Here is an 18,022-nt window from a genome sequence, read left to right as displayed (position 1 = left end):
CCACTGATGCCCAACAAGGTCAACCTCTGCTACATATGCAGCTGGAGCCATAAGTCCATCCCTCTGTACTCTTGGGATGGTGGTTTAGTCCCTGGGAGCTATGGTTGGTCGATATTGTTGTTCTTCCAATGTGGTTGCAAACCTCTTCAGCTCCTTCAGTCCTTTCGCTAACTCTCCCATTGGGGTCCCTGTTCGCAGTTCAATGGTTGGCTGCAAGCATCCACCCCCATATTTGTCAGTCATCTTAACATTTATTGTTCAGTTGAAGCTTTTATCCTTCTTACTACCCACTGGAGATCCAACCTGTATTCACTCACTCCAATATTGTAGTCCAGGCTGGGTCATATTCCAGTGGAACAGCTACCCATGTTCAGGCCCTCAACACTGGAGTTGAGGGCTGAGAACAAGCCAGGCAAAATGACCCGAATCTGTAATCCTACCATCCAGAAGGCTGAGGCGAGTACATCGAAAGCCAGCTGTTAGCTTAGGTTAAACAGCAAAACCCTGTGTAAAAGGAACACACAAAAACACCAGGTGCTTAGATGCAGTCTGTTGCCTTGTTCAGAAAGAAAGTAGTAAAGGGGGAAAATGAGTTTATTTAGTTCAACCACTAAGAAAAATAAAACTGATTTTATTTTCTATAAAATAAAAAGGTACTCTTGAACTTTATAGAAAGCCGTGAGGCAGAGGCCAGAAAATGTGTGGGTTTAACTGGGAGCGTTACCTGCCCTTGCCTCATTGTTTTTATTAGACTTTGTTCGTTCTCTTAGTGTGGAGGTCACTAGTGTGCCTTTAGAATTTAGAAAATCTCCTCAGTTACTCCATTGGGTTCTGCTTCAGCATGAGCCACAGCACCTAGCACTTAGCACCTAGCACCTAGCATCTAGCACCTAGCACCTAGCAGGGTTGTAACTACTTTAATGCTACAGTTTTATTTTTTTGTTATTTTGAGCTATTCACTTTGGATCAAAGCCATGATGCAAGACAGCACAGTCTAGTGGTTTCTCCTTGAGCGTGAGCCCCGCCCCCAGCATTTACTGGTCCAGCAGGAGACCTGGGCCTGCGTGTCTGCAGTAGAATGCTTGGCTACTATGCTCAGGGTCCAGGGTTCATCTCCTGACATAAAGATGGATAAACAAACAAGCAAATAACACAGTTACAGTTGTGGATCTCCCTTTCTTACTCGTAGATCTATGTTTTCTTCATTTATTTCTCCCCGAAACATTATTGTCTTAGGAGGATTCTACGATGAAATGTAATCATGAATTTTAATCAATGATTTTGTTTTTGTCCTGTCCCCTTATCTTTCGTCTTTTAGGTAAAGAAATTAAAGACATTTAACGGCGATGTGTCCAAGCTCTCTCTGGCAGATTCCTTTCTGTACTGCTTGATTCAGGTGCCAAAGTAAGGACCCAGTCCCTGGTCGCTGTTCTCGGTGGCGTGGGGTTGCTACTGACTTTAATGCTACAGCTTTACCTTCTTGCCGTTTCTCAGCTATTCACTTCGGATCGAAGCCATGGTGCTAAAGAAGGAATTCTTGCCATTCTGTACATCCCTGTACAAAGACATCACGACCCTGAGAGCTGCTATGAAAGGTAATTGGATATGTGCTTTCTATAGATTGAGTTTTTGTCAATTTCGATAGCTGTTTGCCTTTTTAAAAATAATTCAGAAATGGAAAGCACCGTTTTTGGATCACCTAAAAAGGAAAAAGGTGTAATGAGGACAAGCAGTTCAGTGATGAACATTAATTTGCATATTATCTTTCCCCAGAAGAAAGTCTCTTTTATCTCAGGCTTCAGAGTAAACCTTGCAAGTCACAGCCTGTTTTGCTCCTCGGTTAACTCCCCGTGGTGTGTGTGTGTGTGTGTGTGTGTGTGTGTGTGTGTGTGTTACACTGTGTTGTGTATATGTTATAAAGGTGTTTGCATTATGCTTATGCGTGGTGTCTGTGGTATGTAGTATGTATTGCGTGTACTATATATCGTGTTCGTGTGTGGAGCTTGGTATATAGTATGAGGATATGGTTTTGATAAGTGAGTGTATAAAGTGTGTATGTGCGTGGTATGTAGACACAATGCCTGTGTGTCCTGGACTGTCTATGCCTTCCTTTCTCTGGCCTCTGTTGATGGGGACTGATCTACCAAAAGCAGGGAGGCCTCCATTCCAGGCTGCGGCGTTGGCATCGTGCCTTTTTCTGCCAGAGTTCTCTGTTCTGTGGTTTCTCCCACCTACTGTCCCTCTAGACTCCGGCATCTGACAGTCTGTTAAGTCTCAGAGAGGTCAGCTGATCCTTTCACTTCTTGTAACAGCTAAACTTTTCCTGCCCAGCCGCCTCTGTCCTGCTCTGCCTCCTGGGATTGAGGCCTTTGTTTCTGGCGTCTCGTGTGTCTCTCAAGTGTGAGCAGCACTGAAGCTCCCTGGCACTCACCACCCTGGCAAGGCAGGTCCGCCCACCTTCCGCTCTCCAGCCTTCAGAGCCAGCCTGGTTCCCTCACAGTTACTTCTCTCACTGCTTTTCTGGAACGGTTTGATGTTCCAAAACATCAGGGAAGAGCGTTCCCTCCAGCCCACCATGTTTTCTCCATGTTAGAGCAGCATTAAGAAAGAAAAGACGTTTTTCTTCTTCCAATATGGAGACCTCTTGCTTTCTTCCCATTCCGAGGCTATGTGTTACAGCAACAGTGAAAGGGCTGCGTTTCCTGTTCACAGAGCCACGGGCGAGCTTGTTCTGGTATTGAGCAATATAAATTTGTGGGCACGGAGGAAACGTTTCTTATCTGCATAACCTTCCCAAACTGGCCTTCTCAGATAACAAAATACAGGCACTGATCCAAACTTAATGTTTTGAAAGTAAGACCAGACTTAGTGGAGACCAGTGACCTACAAATATCATAGGTGACATTTTATTACCTATACTGTCATTTTAATAACTAAATGTTTATTTTGGCTTTCCAAATGTATACTTTTAATTGTGTTTCTTTATGGACATGTATAAGAGATTCTGTGTAAATAATTCGTTTACCAATATGTTAACGTAAGTTCCCTCTGACAACCTTCAGGCAATCCAAATGAAATGTGCTTTGAATAAAATGGGAAGATGGTTTGGGTAGCAGGGGCCTGAGGGTTGATGGTTTGCAAGTTATTTACATGACATTCCAGTTTCCGGCTGGCTTTTTTTTTTTTTAAAAATCTTTTTCTAGCGCATTGGCCAAGCACGATGTTGCTGGCTATTGGTTTTCATAATTCATAAAAAACAGTCTCAACGGATAGTGAGAGAGGGGAGGTGGAGTCAAAGACTTATCTGCCGAAGAGGGGGAAGTTGGCCTCCATAGCATAGTGTGTCCTTGAGTTTCTCTGCTTTCTGGGACTTGGACATTGTTAGCAAGCCATTTTGCACTGGACTGCCCTACGTGTTTGATCCCCAGTTAAACACCAGGACGTAGACCATTTTACGTCTCTTATTATCAAAGGCAAAATTACAGCAGAGAGTGAGTTTGGTTCGTGTGAGCTTGCTTCAGACACGCACACTCGAGCCTGGATGTGGTGGCTGCCGTTCATGCGTGTGGGGCCTCTCTAACGTGCAGCGGTGTGTTCCTTTTAACAGAGCTGATGTTATGTGAGGAGCTACATTCAATATTACACTTGGTACTCCAGGCTGGGAACATCATGAATGCCGTAAGTAAAGTCCCAGCCAAGAAGTGTATCTACCTACTCGCTGTCCGGCTGCAGGCTCAACAGTTTCTCCCTCTTGTCTGGTCTCCTTTAGGGAGGGTATGCCGGCAATGCTGTAGGATTTAAACTGTCTTCTCTACTCAAATTGGCCGACACAAAGGCAAACAAACCTGGAATGAACCTTCTGCATTTTGTAGCTCAGGTAAGTGATGTAGAAACAGGGAGAACGGGAAGACCTGCTGGGACACAGTGTGCTTTTCCCAGGGATGAGATGGTTTCTCAGTTAGGAAAAGGACCAAGAGTGTGCCTAGAAGATTCCGGTTTTGGAGCTTTGTGGATTGCCAGTTTGATCTACTGGAGGGGACTGAGCAAGGGAGGCGGTGAGGCTGGTTTCGGAGAGTAGGGAAGGATGCAAACGTAAAAGGTGGCGTTTTAGAATCTGTGCTTTAATCATGGGAAGCAGGCAGAAGTTTGCAGTCTAATGGCGTGACCAGGCTTTCTGTTTTAAGAAAGTAAGAAATGGTAGAGGATGGGTTGGAGAAGAGCAAGAACTAAGTCTAGGGAGGCGTCTCGGTGGTAGCCATCTGATAGTTTGGTGCAGGCTGGAAAGGGAATCACTGTAAGGACCGCGTGTAGAAGACTGCGGGTAGAAACCTCTGGGGTAAAATGAATTTGGTTTGTAATTAGTCTCTCGGGAACTGTGCCTGCGAATGCTGTCTGTTATTGTGGGATTTGGAGTGTGACTCTAACCATGGTGTCTTACCTTTGGAATCTGGGGATGGCAACCAGGGTCTTACCATGCTGGGCAAGGAGCCTGTCAAGAGAGTTTTTCTGCCCCCAGCTTCTAGGCCTCAATGCTTGGTTAAAAAGTCAATACTCAAAGCACTGAAGTGAGAAACTGTTTTCTTATCTAGTTTGAAACACTGTCTGGGCAGACCTGGGCATTGGCTCTCTATGGCTTGGCCCCTGCTCCTTTAGGAAGGAATCTCTTAAATGGTTCCTTTCCACTTGCCCTTCCCAAGTCAGCCTCCAAACAGCTGAAGAACCTAGATACCTCCTTGGCTTGTATGCCTCTCCTTAAAGTTGGTTTGCACACTGGTCTAACAGTCAACAGCATCTCACGCCTTCATGAAGCGCATGTTCATGGAGATGGCTGGTATTTAGGCAAGGTGTATTGGGTTCTCCTGGAAACAATGGGTGCTAAGCCGCTACCTCATTCCATTGAGTTTGAATGCACATGAGTTGAATTTCATGCGAGGATCGTTTGTCTTGGGAAGGTTAAAGGCATCTGAACAGTGGGGGGCAGTTCTGGTAAGTCTTAGGAAGAATATCAGAGTTCAAGTCTCAGGGGATTGCTTTCAATGTGATTTTCAAGCTGAAGACTAAGTGTTGTTTCCACGGCTCCCCAAGCTCTGAGCAAATGAGCCTTCCCTCCAGGTTTATTCATCCGGTAAGAAGAATGTCTTCTGCTTTTGTTCCAGGAAGCCCAGAAGCATAATACCATCCTTCTAAATTTTTCTGAGAAGTTGCAGCAGGTGCAGGAGACATCGAGGTGAGCACAGAAACAAAGTGCACCGCGAGACTTGGTTTCCTTCATGGCCTTTCTGTGAAAATGGCGGCGGAATGAACACTCTCAGATTCCAGTCTGAATTCTGAAGTGTATTCTCATGTTCAACTTTTGGGTTTCCTTTCCATGTGCTTGGTGTGTGTGTGTGTGTGTGTGTGTGTGTGTGTGTGTGTGTGTGTGTGTGTGTAATTTGGGACTTTGTTATTTTTAAACCGAAAGAAACCATTTTAGTCTATTCTAAAGAGTGCCATTCAGTCTAAGTAAAACAGGGATTAGAGCTTCAAATCCCTCCCACGCCCAAGAGGCTCAAAGTGCTTAGCTTGGGAGTTGGTTTAGATCAAACTTGTAGGGCCATACATCACTGTTTCCCTGTGGACTCGAACGTGGTACATTTATTTTTTTATTGTAGTTAAAGAGTTTGGAACCACACCAAAGCCTGTGAAAGGATTTGATTCTAAATTAGTCACTCGGTTTTACAAAGTGCCTACCAAGCATGAAGCCCTAATTACATTACTCTAATTTGCTTCTGAACCTAATATAGATGCATGCTTTAATGCAGCAATCTGTGTGCATATTATCTCCAATGTGTTATTTAACTTATAGTAGGCCCAGGTAGCCTCTGGTAAACACTACAATTAGTCAGTTCTTCCTGAAAAAAAGTCTTGATTTTTCACATTTGCTGATGTCCGTGCCTTAAATACCGCTAGCCTGGCTGGTTCCTGGCCACTGGCACAGAACTATTTAATGTAAAGTTGAGAAGAAATGCACAGAGTTGCCGCTGGTGAGCTGGCTCAGCTCTCCACTGCTTCGATCGGCCAAATTAATATGATATACTTTTTCTCTTTTTAAAGAGGTCCTACTCTGTTGCCCAGGCTGGCCTGGAATCTCTGAGCTGAAATGATCCTCCTGCCTCAGCTTCTTGAGAATCTGAGACTGCAGGCACATGCTACCATGGCTGGCTATATGATGTCATTGTTATTCATGTGACCATAGTTGCCATGACAACACGAACCATCTACATATAAGGAAATAAACCACAACTCAATCCTGTCATTAGACAGTGTCTGTCTGTTACTGACATCCAGCCACAGATAATGTCTTTGAAGCAGGAGAATTACCATCACAAAGATTAAACACCTCATAATTCATGTTTTACAGTTCACTAGATTATGCCCCAAGAAAAAACAGACATAAGATACAAACTTTTTTAAACCCCTAAAAGGAACCAGTATGCAAATATTTTTACTGCATTAATACTGTAGAAATACTATGTAGGGAGAAAGTAAATGTTGCATTACTGAGTTACCATTTCTTGTTGGCATTGGATAGGTTTAACTAGACATCACAGTCTTAGAGAAACCCCTCCCAGTAAGGCTTGTTTATTTGAAGTGGAAGGTGAATGACACGCACAAGTGAAGAATAGTGAATTCTCCGATGGGCACTGATGGGCACAACAACAACCCTAAAATTCATCATAGCAACACGAATGCTTCCAAATGTACAAAATTCCCCTGGATTTGGGGTTCTGCCTACTCCCTTTCCTGGTGACAAAGTCATTGTGGGCATTCTGCTGATCTTGATTCCATGGCTAAAACCAAGTCCAGCTGCTCATTTGCAACGTTGCTGGCCATGTTTGGTCCTCTGTAACCTACAGGGAGAGGTAGAATCTGGCTGCCGTGACCTGTTAGAGTAGGTCTAAATGTCAGCCTCTGCTGTCTGGTTCCTTGTCAGTGAGAGCATCCTAACACAGGGGAGGGGGCTGCTCCAAGTCTCTCAGTCTGGATTTTAGTTGTCATGACGTCCTGTGTGAAAAGTGACCCCAGCCCTGTGGTCTGCGTTGGTAGGCAGCCTGCTTTCCCCAATTCTTGTGTGTTGAGGAAGCACTCGGTGTCTTTAAAAAACAGTTGGAGACTCACTCAGAATTAAACACAGGAGTGGGTAAATGCCACCCCCTGTTCCAGACTTGACCAAAGATGGGTCTTGTTTAGCCACAGGACGCCTGGTGCCCGGTGCCAGCTGCCCACTCTCCCCTTCCTTCTCCAGATTATCTCTGGATATCATTGAGGCAGAACTGCACTCACTCTTTGTCAGAACGAAATCGCTGCGGGAAAACATCCAGCGGGACCAGGAGCTGCGTCAGCAGATGGAAGACTTCCTCCAGGTCAGTCCCTCTCAGTATCCAGCAGTCTCAGCAGGCCTGCCTGCTTGGTTTGTGGAGGCAGCAGTTGCCCAACCATGCTTTACCCCGAATGAGTACGAGGATCCTTGTGCCCCACCTTCCTTTCATGGCAGACGATGTGTAGCGATGATGGTCCGAGCAGGAGAAATGGCTTCTGATGACCGTGCTTGGGTCTTCTGATCACTCTTTCCCGCACTGAGCTGGCGGCAGTGCAAACCTCTCCCCCCCCCCCCGAGACGCTGCCTGGCAACTTGAGGTTTGGTTCTGTAGCTTTCGTATTTTGGGGCAACGGGAGAGTTCCACAGAACAGCCAGGCACCGGAGGACTTTGGACGGATGCTCCTTCTTGTGTTTCTGTAGAAGAGTAAGATCGATTGTACCTGTCATGATTTCTGCTGGGAGCAGTAGGGCACACACAGCTCCAGTGCCCATCAACGCACGAATATGTCATCAGCCCACAGGGTGTGGCAGGAGCCAGTCTGAATAACATCAACAAAAACCAGTAGAGTGGATATGTTTGCGACAGCTCATGGTGACTCACTAATCACATAGTCTGACGTGCACCTTTTTTACCTTCCTTATTTAAAAAACAAAGCCAAACCTCCATCCTGTTACATTCAGTCTTCCATGAGACCCCCAAGCCGGGGTAGGGCTGCCATGACAGGAGGCAAGGCTGGATGCTTGGCCATCAAATCTTCACTGCTTTGAAACCAAGGCCTCGTGCCTGCGAGGCAAGCGCTGTACGTACCGCCCACAGTGCGACTGCAATCCAAAGGCTGCCGCCACCTCGGAGCACAAAGCAGTAACTACATAGTCAGGTGCATGAAGCCAAGTAGAAATCCAAGGATAAGGACCGTGGCACATTGAAACTTAGGTTCTGTGTGTTCCCTTCAGCCTCGTTCTTATTTAAACTATCAGGAGATTACACTAAATCCTTTTTTCTGAAGATGCTAGGGCTTTTTTCTGGAGATGATGGCTTTGTACATGCTAAGCACACGCCCTCCACATGTAATCGTGTACCAGATCTTTATATAGAAGGCGCCAATATAAAGACCCGGTTGCCTTCTCCTCGCTGCTGGCTGCTTTTCAGTGGCAACCTTGTTTTAGATCTTTAATTTTTTTCCTTTTGGTAGCGTTTGTTTTAACAGTGCTGAGACTGGAACATTGTTCTTGCTGGACCAGGATAGACCCTTAAAGTTACAGCTCCAGCCTCAGCAGCTCGTATAACCTGTGTAAACAGAAGGACACCTGGGAAGGGGCTCCTGGGAGAGGACTGGGGCGGGGTCACTGGCCCCTGGACAATAGTGGGAAGGTGATGCATCTCTTGCTATGAGCAGCACAAAGCTGCTCAAGGCCTGTGGCTTTGTTTTTTCATTTGTTAGGTAACTGGGTTTGCTTGCGTGTGAGCGTGTGCTGGGCTAGGAACTCAGGGCCTCATCCATTGCTAGGAAAGTCCTTCTGGCCCTTATGCAAGGTCTTTGAACAGAAAGGTGACAGAAACACTTTTTCTTCAGTTTGGATCACACTTTGGGTGAGACATAGGGGCCTTGACTTTAGCTCACAGCAGGCCAGCCACTTAGTGATGAAAGCGCAGGTTCATCTCAGAGCCACTAAACTGTCCCAGCCGCTAAACTGCTGACTCCTTGGTCAGCGCAACTTTCTGGTTCTGGTTCTGGTTCTGTGCAGGACGCTGTAGAATTTATGGCCTCAAACTCCTCTGTGGCTATTTTTCAAGCTGAGGTTTAGAATGTTTGCTTGTGCCAGGTGCCGAGGGCAGCGTGGGTTCTGTTAGGCTGTTTCTTCCTGGTATCCATCTAACCATCCTCACAGGGTCTGCAGCTAAGCCAGAGGGGGTGTGGCTTCTTGTCAGGAGGCTCCTCCGTAGCTGTTTATAGTTATTTGGCCTGCAGAAGAATAGCAGACAATGACAGTTATCTTTCTGTGAATACCCTCTTCTCTGTGAAACTACGCCAGGAAGGCTCTCGCTGCCTCAGGCCATCAGCTAGGATGGTTTCTCTCTCTGGTTTCACTTTCCTAAATAGTTTTTGTTTCCCCCCCCCCCCCGCCCCCCGCCCCTAGAATGTATCTGGTTAAGTGATGGCTTACTAAGGGGAAAGTGGTTGGACTGGTAGACTTCTGCTGTGTAGCTGGCCGAGTGCTCCCTCCTCCAAGGAGGGCAACCTGTTTCTTTCCTACACCTTAGGCCCTGCCCCTCGCTCCAAAGGAACGTGTTCACAGGTAGACTTCCTTAAAATACAAACATATGTGTCATTTCATGAAATAGTATGTTCCTTAATTCCTTTTCATTTAAGCCTGGTAAACACGTCCATGAAGTAGCTCAGATATCTGAATATTTGATATTTCTCTCCACACACTGCTACCTCATTAGGGCTTAGAGGCTGTCACTGACCTGTATCAGGGGACTATGCTTGTGACCCATGGACATCACCAGCTCCACTCTCTATGACTTGGGAACGTGCTGGGGACACACAGTCTTCTATCACGCCCAGTACTTTGATGAAGTAGCATTGAAACTCTTGGCTTTAGATTTCTAAGAATTTCTGGATTTCTAAGGCTTTAGAAACTGACATATCCCAGTGGAGCCAAGGAAAGTTAATCAGGAAAGTAGGGATTGGGATAGGACCCACCCAATCTCCTAGGGAGTTCTGACACACCCCAAACCTACTGCACATGGGGTACAGCTGCTCGGGGAGTACCCCAGTCTTCCGTCCTGGGCAGTATGGACAGTGACCTCATAGCGTGTGTTTTGGATTAAGTGTAGATTCCCCTCTCAGCAGAACAGCCCGGGCAGCATGTCAGGACAAGTTAACGTCTGAGACCTTGGCCCAAAGAAGAGTCTGTTTTAAGAGGAGGAAAAACAAATACAGCAGAATTTCTTAATGACGATAAGCTGTTTTCCTTAGCAACTTTTCTAGTGGTCTTAAAGGTGAACTCTTGGTTAATGATACTCTACATGAGGATTAAGGCTCCATGTTGACTTACTTAGAGACAGGGTCTCGATGTGTAACCCATTTGGCTTTGAACTCCCCATCCCTTAGTCTCCACCTCCCAAATGCTGGGATTGCAGGCATGCGCCGCCCTTCCTGGCTTCTTGAGTTCGTTCTGTGGCCTCTGGGTCTCAGGTAGGAGGCCACCTTGTTCTCCTTGTTCGGTTGGGGTTGATTCATTTTCCTTTTGGCTCTGAGCAGCCTTCCCCTTCCAGAGACCTGAAATCAGACCCTGGTAGTGCGTCCACCTCAGCTGACCTTGTTTACCACTTGTCCCTGTTTGTTTTCCTGTAGTTTGCTGTGGAAAAGTTGGCCGAGCTGGAACTCTGGAAACGGGAGCTGCAGGTCGAGGCTCATACCCTTATAGATTTTTTCTGTGAAGACAAAGAAACCATGAAGCTGGATGAATGCTTCCAGATATTCAGAGACTTCTGTACCAGATTCAACAAGGCAGTTAAGGTATGGCTCCTGTTTCCAGGGTCCTTGGGATTTTTTTTCCCAGCATACTGGCCCAGTCCTCTGCCCGTGGCAGAAAGATGGGCATCGGTTATTTGGTTTCAGGACTGTCTGGCCGGGTAGCACGCCAGGCTCTTGGCAGGGATGAGTGGAAGGTGGCTCTGTTGTAGTATCAGGAGTCTGGCACAGTGACCTGTGACCTTTGCTGCTCACACAGCATGCAGAATATCCTAGAAGCATTTTGGTAGCCAATGCTGCTTATGATGATGGAACTTGGAAGTTTCCGGTACATTTGACTCTTTTTCTCAGCTCCTCCCTAGGAGGAAGTGTCAGCCTCTCAGGAGAATTGAGTAGCCTAGAAGAAAGGTCTTTCTCTTGCCTGTTTCAAGAGCTACACAGCTATGGCGTTAGCACCAGGGGGACCAAGCTATCCTTAGCAAGGAAGGTCTCCCGAATTGAGGGGGGCCTGCTGCCTTAACTATTCTGGCAGTGGTCGCTTAACTGAATTCAGAAGCCAGAAATCTTCCCAGGTTGCTGGTCCTTGCTAAACGAAACATTTATCTGACAATGGGAACACAGCCTCTCATGTCTGACAGCGTCCTTCTTAGATCCCATTATTTTGGGGTGACACTGAGGGATGGGCTGCTCCCGATTCTTCTGCCAACCATGTTTTGTTTACTTACCTGCCTACTCATTGATTTACGGTATAGGATTCAACCATGGCTTGCACTACTTCTTATGGAAACTGCTCACATTCCTTCCCAGTGCAGAATTCCTTTGGGTTCCTCTCCACTCCTTTCTTGGTCTATCTGAGAGAGGCAAGCTGAGCCTGCTGCCACGTTAACGTGCTCCTGTCCAAGCAGTGAGCTCAGCTGTGGGAGGCCGTGGGGTAGCTGAAGCCAAACTGACTCTGAGGCTCTCTCCATCTGGAGACTGTGGGCCTGTGAGGCCACTGTGGATTCTCTTAGCCCAGTTGTCATGAGAGACAGGGCCGGGACCACCACCACTGTGTGAGGGCTTAAGATGACAATAAGGAGAGTTTGGGGACCTTCGGGAGGCTGTGGCTAGGGTTGCAACAGCCAAGACTCCCCAGGCAGAGCTCCACAGGAACTTGGAAAGGAAAGCCCACTGGAAGAGGAAACTTATTGTCAAATAAAAACTGCTAACAATAACAGAGCTGAGGTGTCTGCATAACTGCATGGTTACATGGGCTTCAGGATCCGAAAGGAACTCATGAGTTACACAAATGTAGCCGTGTCTGCATGCCTACCCCTGCAGGTCCAGGCAACCACAAATTGGAAATGGTGTTAGAAATTACATCTGTGCTAAATGTTTGCAGATTGGGGGGGAGGGGGTCAGGCCTTAAACAATACATGTGTAACTCTTACACAGCATCAGCTATCAGTGATTTGGGGTCAATGTGAGGCATATATGAGGACATGCACAGGATATATGACGGGAATAAGTCCCTTGAATGTATGATGGACAACAACGTAAGAGGCCACACAGAGAAGTGAAGGACACGCCGGCGTCCACATTTGGGTTCTGTGCCACTGGGAATGGTGGATTGCTTTCCAGTAGATTGGTAAAGCATGCCTGTGTCTCTTCCCTGATTGTATGAATGGGTCTGAGCATAAGATAGAGCCCTTGCCTCTGCTTCAAGCTGTGGCTGGCAGAGCCACCAGAGCATTTTTGGTATTTGTTCATTTATTTTTCATCCAGGAGCACTCTGGAACGTATGCTTCTATACCCAAATCAGTGGTAAATAGAGAGTCCCGCTGTGGGTACATGTGTGTTAACTTAGAGAGGAGAATGAACAGAGCCACACAACTGGCTTGTACAATTCCGGGTGCACTCTTTTAGCATCTGTGGTCTCCACATCTCTACAATTGCTTAGGTGGCTTGGCTGGAGTTGAGAGTGCCCGGATATATGGAATCATAGCCTATGTTGGAGGCTGGACATCGGGCCGAGGGATCAAATGAGGATGGCAGACAGATTGTTGGAGTAAAGCCTACATGCTCCTTTGTCAGAGCCCTAAGTTGCTTTGGGAAGTTTGCTCAGCCTACACGCACACACACACACACACACACACACACACATACATACACACACACACACACACACACACACACACACACACACGAAGGCAGAGACCAACAGCTGTCTATGAAAGCACGTCTCATTAAATGTCACAGTGAGTGGGCCTAATATTTTGCACACAGGCTCTCTGTGTCTCATGCTGGCTTCTCTCCACTCTGTTAGGACAACCATGACCGGGAGGAACAGGAACGGAAGCAGCTACAGAGGCTGAAGGAGCTGGAACAGAAGAGGCATTCCTGGACAACTGGGGAACTCGGGGGCTTTGGCCGGAGCAGCAGTGAGAATGACGTTCAGATGCTAGCTAAGAAGGGCACAGAGGACCTACCCTCCTTTCTGAAGCCCAGGCCCAACAGCCCCTCCTACCGGCCCCCCAACACCCGTCGCTCCCGCCTCTCCCTGGGCATCTCTGCTGACCGCGAGCTTTTGACCTTCTTGGAGAGTGCCACCAGCAGTCCAGAGGACCCCAACAAATTCAACAGTTTGCCCCGGAGCAGTCCCAGGCAAACTCGGCCCACCATTGCCTGGATGGAACCCAGAGAACAAGAGACCCACGGCCCTGACTTTACACATGACCCTCAGGCCTCAAAGAACCAGGAGCAAACCCCTCACCCTGCTTGGCAAAATCATCTCCCACCATCCTGGCTGGGGGAGCCTGTTTCTCCTTCTCCACCGGCTGGACGGAGCAGGCCGAGCCTCCGGAAAAGGAGCAGTGAACCTGTAGGCTTGGGTACCGCACAAAGCCCTCCACTCTTACCGCTGGATCTGGGCATTAGGGAGCATGAGTTGGTCACAGGGCTGACCCAGTTTGACCTCCAGAGTCCCAAGAGCCTGGAGGAAACATCCCAACTGACTCTGAATGACTTCTGTCCCACAAAGCTGCCACCTCTAGGGGATAAGAGCTCACAGCCATTTGATGCTGGCGGTGACAGCCGTGCACCCAAGGACACAGATCCCCGGGAGGCTCTCAGCCCAGCTGGGGAGGATGACAGGGCTATCTCTGATGAACCCAGCAGTGAGGCTCTTGTGTCTGTGGTTGTCACCGACACTGAAGATAAGGATCCTGGATCTCTATTATATGTCTCAGATACCACAGACTGCTCACTGACTCTGGACTGCTCTGAGGGAACGGACTCCAGACCTGGAGGAGACAAGCACCGGGAAGAGAAGGAAGGCGATGGCTCAGTGTCCTCTGGGGCTGGAGAGGCAGGAAGCAGCCAGGTTTCCTCCAACCCTGCTTCCAGTCCCCCTGGGGAGGTTCCTGCTCCAAAATCCACTAAGAGTGAGCCCAGCTGCCAAGGTGGCCTTCAGAAGGACAGACCCAGCAGAGGGAAAGATGCCATGGCACCAAAGAGAAATTCCTTCAAAGAGGCATCAGTGGGGGCTTCAAAGCCTGTCAGTGCCCGGCGCAGCCAAGGAGTAGCACCCAAGCCTGTGCGAACCTTGAACTCCTCTGAGAATGAGCATATGCGCAAAGTGGTCCCCATCTCCAAGTCCAGCAGGGGAGCAGGGCCCTGGAAGCGGCCGGAACTGACATCCAGGGCTACCCCTCGGGAGACACCCAGCAGCACAGACACACAGCTATCACGAAGGAGCTCAGTTCGAGGAACTTCTGACACTTCGCCCAGAAGGCCCCAGGTGAGTGGATCTGGGACAGAGGAGCCCAGACTGCCCCGCTCAAGTGGCAGCATTGGTGGACGGCCAGGGAAGGACCCCACTCTGCAGCCCAGAGCCTCGTTCAGGAAACCCAGCGCCAAGCCCCTCAGAAACATTCCCAGGCAGAAACCTGAAGAAAACAAGGTCAGCAGCCCCAACTCGCGAGACCCTGAGAGTCCCAAGGAAGAGCCCAAGGCTCCTCAGGCTCCTGGTGCCTCTCGAGCCCTTCCCCCCACCCCAAGTTTTGCTCGAAATACAGTGGCCTCGTCATCTCGGAGCATGCGCGCGGATGCTCCACCTGCTGCCAGAGCCACTGGCATCACCAGGACAGTCTCTCAACGGCAGCTTAGGGTCAAAAGTGGTTCCGAGGATTCTGCCTCCAAGGACAGTGGCACTTTGAAGAGGGCCAGCAGCGCTCGGGCCTCCAAGAAGTGTCCTGAATCTGCTGGGGGTTCAAGTGCCAATGTAGAAACCCCACTGAAGGGCAGAGGGACTACGGAAAGATCCTCTCTCAGACTGAAGGACTCGGGGCAGGCCACCCTAGGGAGGATCCTCCGTCCCCTGCAGAAATGATGAAGCCTATTTGCATCTCCGCCTTGTGGGATTTTAGCTGCCGGGACTGGCTGCTGGGGGGAGGACACAGAGGCCAGTCTTAAAAGTCTTGTTACACATCAAGCAACTCACTGGTGCCACCTGCTAAAGGTCACGTCACTAAAGGTACACAGAGTGCTATAGCCTGCTGTGCAGACTTCTGCTTCGAAATCAAAGCCAAGAGTACCCTTATTCTGCACAGTACTTTGTCAGGGGCTGGCACCTCCTGTCACTCATACTCAGGACCCTATCCCTAACTCCTGCCCCAAGACAAAGATCCAATAATAGTCTGGACATGTAAAATGACAGTTCTTATGTAACAAGTAAAAAAATTTTTTCTGGCCAGTTTTTATATATCAAAGACTTATTTTTTAATATTATAAAAATAAAAAATATGTTTTAGTTCCTTTTTCAGAGTGAAATGCCTCCCAGGGGTGGGGGGATCCTTAGTATGGAAATGTTTGTCCCTTCATCCCCTGCCCCCTGCCTCTGGGTTCCAGCAGCGTGTATGTGCGAGGACACACAGCATCCCTAGCTAGCAGTGGTCTCTCACAAGCTCTTGGGCAGTGGTAGGGTTGAGGCTGTCTTTGAGAACTGTCTGGCTAGCTTGGGTTATCTTCAGAAGTCTCTGGGTGAGGATTTTGTGTGAATAGGAGAGGTGTCAGATTTGTGTGGGTAGAAATCTGATGTTACTGTGAGTTTAGGGGGCCTGAGGGTGTGAGGCCCAGGACTTTAGGGAAGTTTGCCCTGAAGGGAGGACCAACTGTGCCAGGAGCTGGATTCCCCACAGTTCATGCTCCAGGGAGAAGACAGCAGGGGCTGCTCAGCTGAGCATGGGCTTCCCGTTTGAGCAAAGATGGCCACTCGCTTCCGTTTGCTCTGGGTGCAGAGGGAAATGACCCTTTCTGTGGGTCAGGTTTCCTTCTCCCCTGGGGCCTCAGTGCCCCACCCCCTCCCGTTATTCCATTTGATTTTGCTTTTAGAGACTGGGTCTCAGTGTATAGTCTAGGCTGGCCTCTTACTTGCAATCCTCCTGCCTCAGCTTCCTGAGGGCAGGGATAGCAGATGCAAGGCACCAGGCCCAGCTTAGTGATGACTTCTCAGTGTCAGCCTCTCATCCTTGGTACAGTACTCTTCAAGTCCAATTGAGAGAAGCCCGATCATGGTTGTTTGTTCTCAAGCCCCGCCCCCCAAGAAACACTGATTTCAGAAATGTTAACATTTGGGAAGTTTGTACAGGAGATAGGCATCGAGCAAACAGAAGTTTTTACCCAATGCTCATTTCACTGCTTCTTTATTAAACCCAGGAAATAGAAGGGAAAAAATGCCTGAAATAAAAGCCCTGCCCCCTCTCTGAGTCACTTCTTTGTGAAATCTCACTTTCGATCAGATACTGGTGAGTGGGTGGGCTAAGTCAACGTGTCACACTGTTCGGTGACTGTGGATGCTGCTATGGTGTCCTCTTGGGAAGCCTATCCATCTTTGTCTAGAAACTGAAATGTAGTAGTTGAACAGTACAACAGTGGAGAGATGGCTGCAGTTACCACCTCTTGTGAGAAAAACAAACAAACAAACAAATCAGCCCTGAGCAGGTATGTCTGGGCAGCTAGGAGTCCCTCAGCAGTCGGTTACCCTCTAGAACCATCCAGAACCAGGTAGATGAAACTTTCAAACAGAAGGCCCGCGAATGGGTGGGAACGGAGGAGAGAAGTCACATGCTTACAGATTGGGAACAGTGAATGAGTAACCCATGAGAGGGCCCAGGGACCCATTCTTTGCTGTATTCCAACACCGCATCGCAAGCATCCACTGTCCCTAAGTGTCTGTCTCCCAGCCCATAGAAGCGAGCCAAGGCCTTCATGATGGTTTCTAGCAATCTAGCAATTCAGTTGTTCCCTGTCCGCCCCTGATGTGGCTTCTAGGAACCTCAGCAGAGGCTGAGGAGCCTCTGGAGAGGCCATTGGTAAGGTGCTGTCAGACCACGGTTGCTGTGTGCTGGGAAAAGCAGGGGCATCCCCGGCCCACAGGTGGTCACTCTCACTACCTTCTGTAGACTGTAAGTTTGGAAGAATAATCTATGCAGTGGAGAAATGTAAATACGTTTCTACATGTCTTGGTTAAGGATGAACTGAATGCATTTTAAGGTCCTTTTCTATGTGCTTTACGGAACAGGTAGTTTTAATAAAGTTTGTAGGAGTTATACCTATATTATGCCTTTGTACATATGCCTTAGTTGTCCTGCCAGGAGGGTGTTTAATTTCTCTCCCAGAAGGAAGGTAAGGTGCAGGAAGAAAGGGGGAGGGTATGGAAGTCTTGTCCTCCAAAGGCTCAAGAATCAGAATAAAGCTCGGTGGTGTGTCTTGGCATCGGCTCCACACAAGGCACACGTCGCTAGGGGCTCAGGAGTGGGCTTGCTGCAGGTTGGTGAGGATCAGGCACAGGTTTATCTCAGAAGCCATTGCTTCTTGGATATCTCAGAAGCCATGATGCTCCTTGGAGCTCTCATCCCAGGCAGGGCCAGGCTTTGTGTGATCTCCATGAGGCCCGGCGAGTCCAGACTGTCCCCATGTGTCCTCTTGGAATTGGGACACTCATTGGGAAATCTCAGTTCATTTCTGTGTCTGGCTCAGGAATGAGTGGGGGGTAGGGGGTGTTGAACTTGAGATGCGCTGTGGGGAAAACGAGAGCATTGTGGGTAGGTGCACCTCATACCTCAGGCTCCCATCACATCATAGTCCTAGTTGTGCTGTCATCCTGAGAGCAGGCTAGAGGAATGTCCCCCAGGCATCAGCA

The 18,022-nt window shown here is 48.4% G+C and overlaps 2 protein-coding genes across 4 annotated transcripts in view; one reads left to right on the top strand and one right to left on the bottom strand.

Annotated features, from left to right (window-relative positions):
* Nucleotides 1-15,631, top strand: part of Fhdc1 (FH2 domain containing 1) — a 37,925-nt gene extending 22,294 nt beyond the window's left edge. Inside the window, exons 5-12 of one of the 2 annotated variants that reach the window (XM_087619544.1) lie at nt 1,319-1,404; nt 1,495-1,595; nt 3,608-3,678; nt 3,770-3,877; nt 5,157-5,227; nt 7,286-7,403; nt 10,723-10,887; nt 13,148-15,631. In XM_087619544.1, coding sequence (XP_087475670.1) covers nt 1,319-1,404; nt 1,495-1,595; nt 3,608-3,678; nt 3,770-3,877; nt 5,157-5,227; nt 7,286-7,403; nt 10,723-10,887; nt 13,148-15,211 — 2,784 coding nt within the window. In that variant the 3' untranslated portion in view covers nt 15,212-15,631. 2 annotated transcript variants of the gene reach the window in all.
* LOC147996321 (uncharacterized) overlaps nt 8,549-18,022 on the bottom strand; it is a 31,702-nt gene continuing 22,228 nt past the window's right edge. Inside the window, exons 1-3 of one of the 2 annotated variants that reach the window (XR_015675982.1) lie at nt 10,687-10,802; nt 10,107-10,278; nt 8,549-9,324 (exon numbers count right to left, since the gene is read on the bottom strand). Coding sequence is in view for 1 of the 2 variants with exons in the window: in XM_087641720.1 (XP_087497846.1) it covers nt 9,144-9,324 (181 nt within the window). In the remaining variant the exon portion in view is untranslated. Of the gene's footprint in view, nt 9,325-10,106; nt 10,279-10,686; nt 10,803-18,022 lie in introns of those variants that run through there. The other variant, XM_087641720.1, reaches the window with a different exon arrangement.

This window comes from Rattus norvegicus, chromosome 2, assembly GCF_021556685.1.
Source record: "Rattus norvegicus strain SHRSP/BbbUtx chromosome 2, alternate assembly SHRSP_T2T, whole genome shotgun sequence".
In the NCBI taxonomy this organism is placed as follows: Eukaryota; Metazoa; Chordata; class Mammalia; order Rodentia; family Muridae; genus Rattus; species Rattus norvegicus.
The sequence above is the reverse complement of the archived record's forward strand: the minus strand, read 5'-3'. Positions and strand labels throughout refer to the sequence as shown.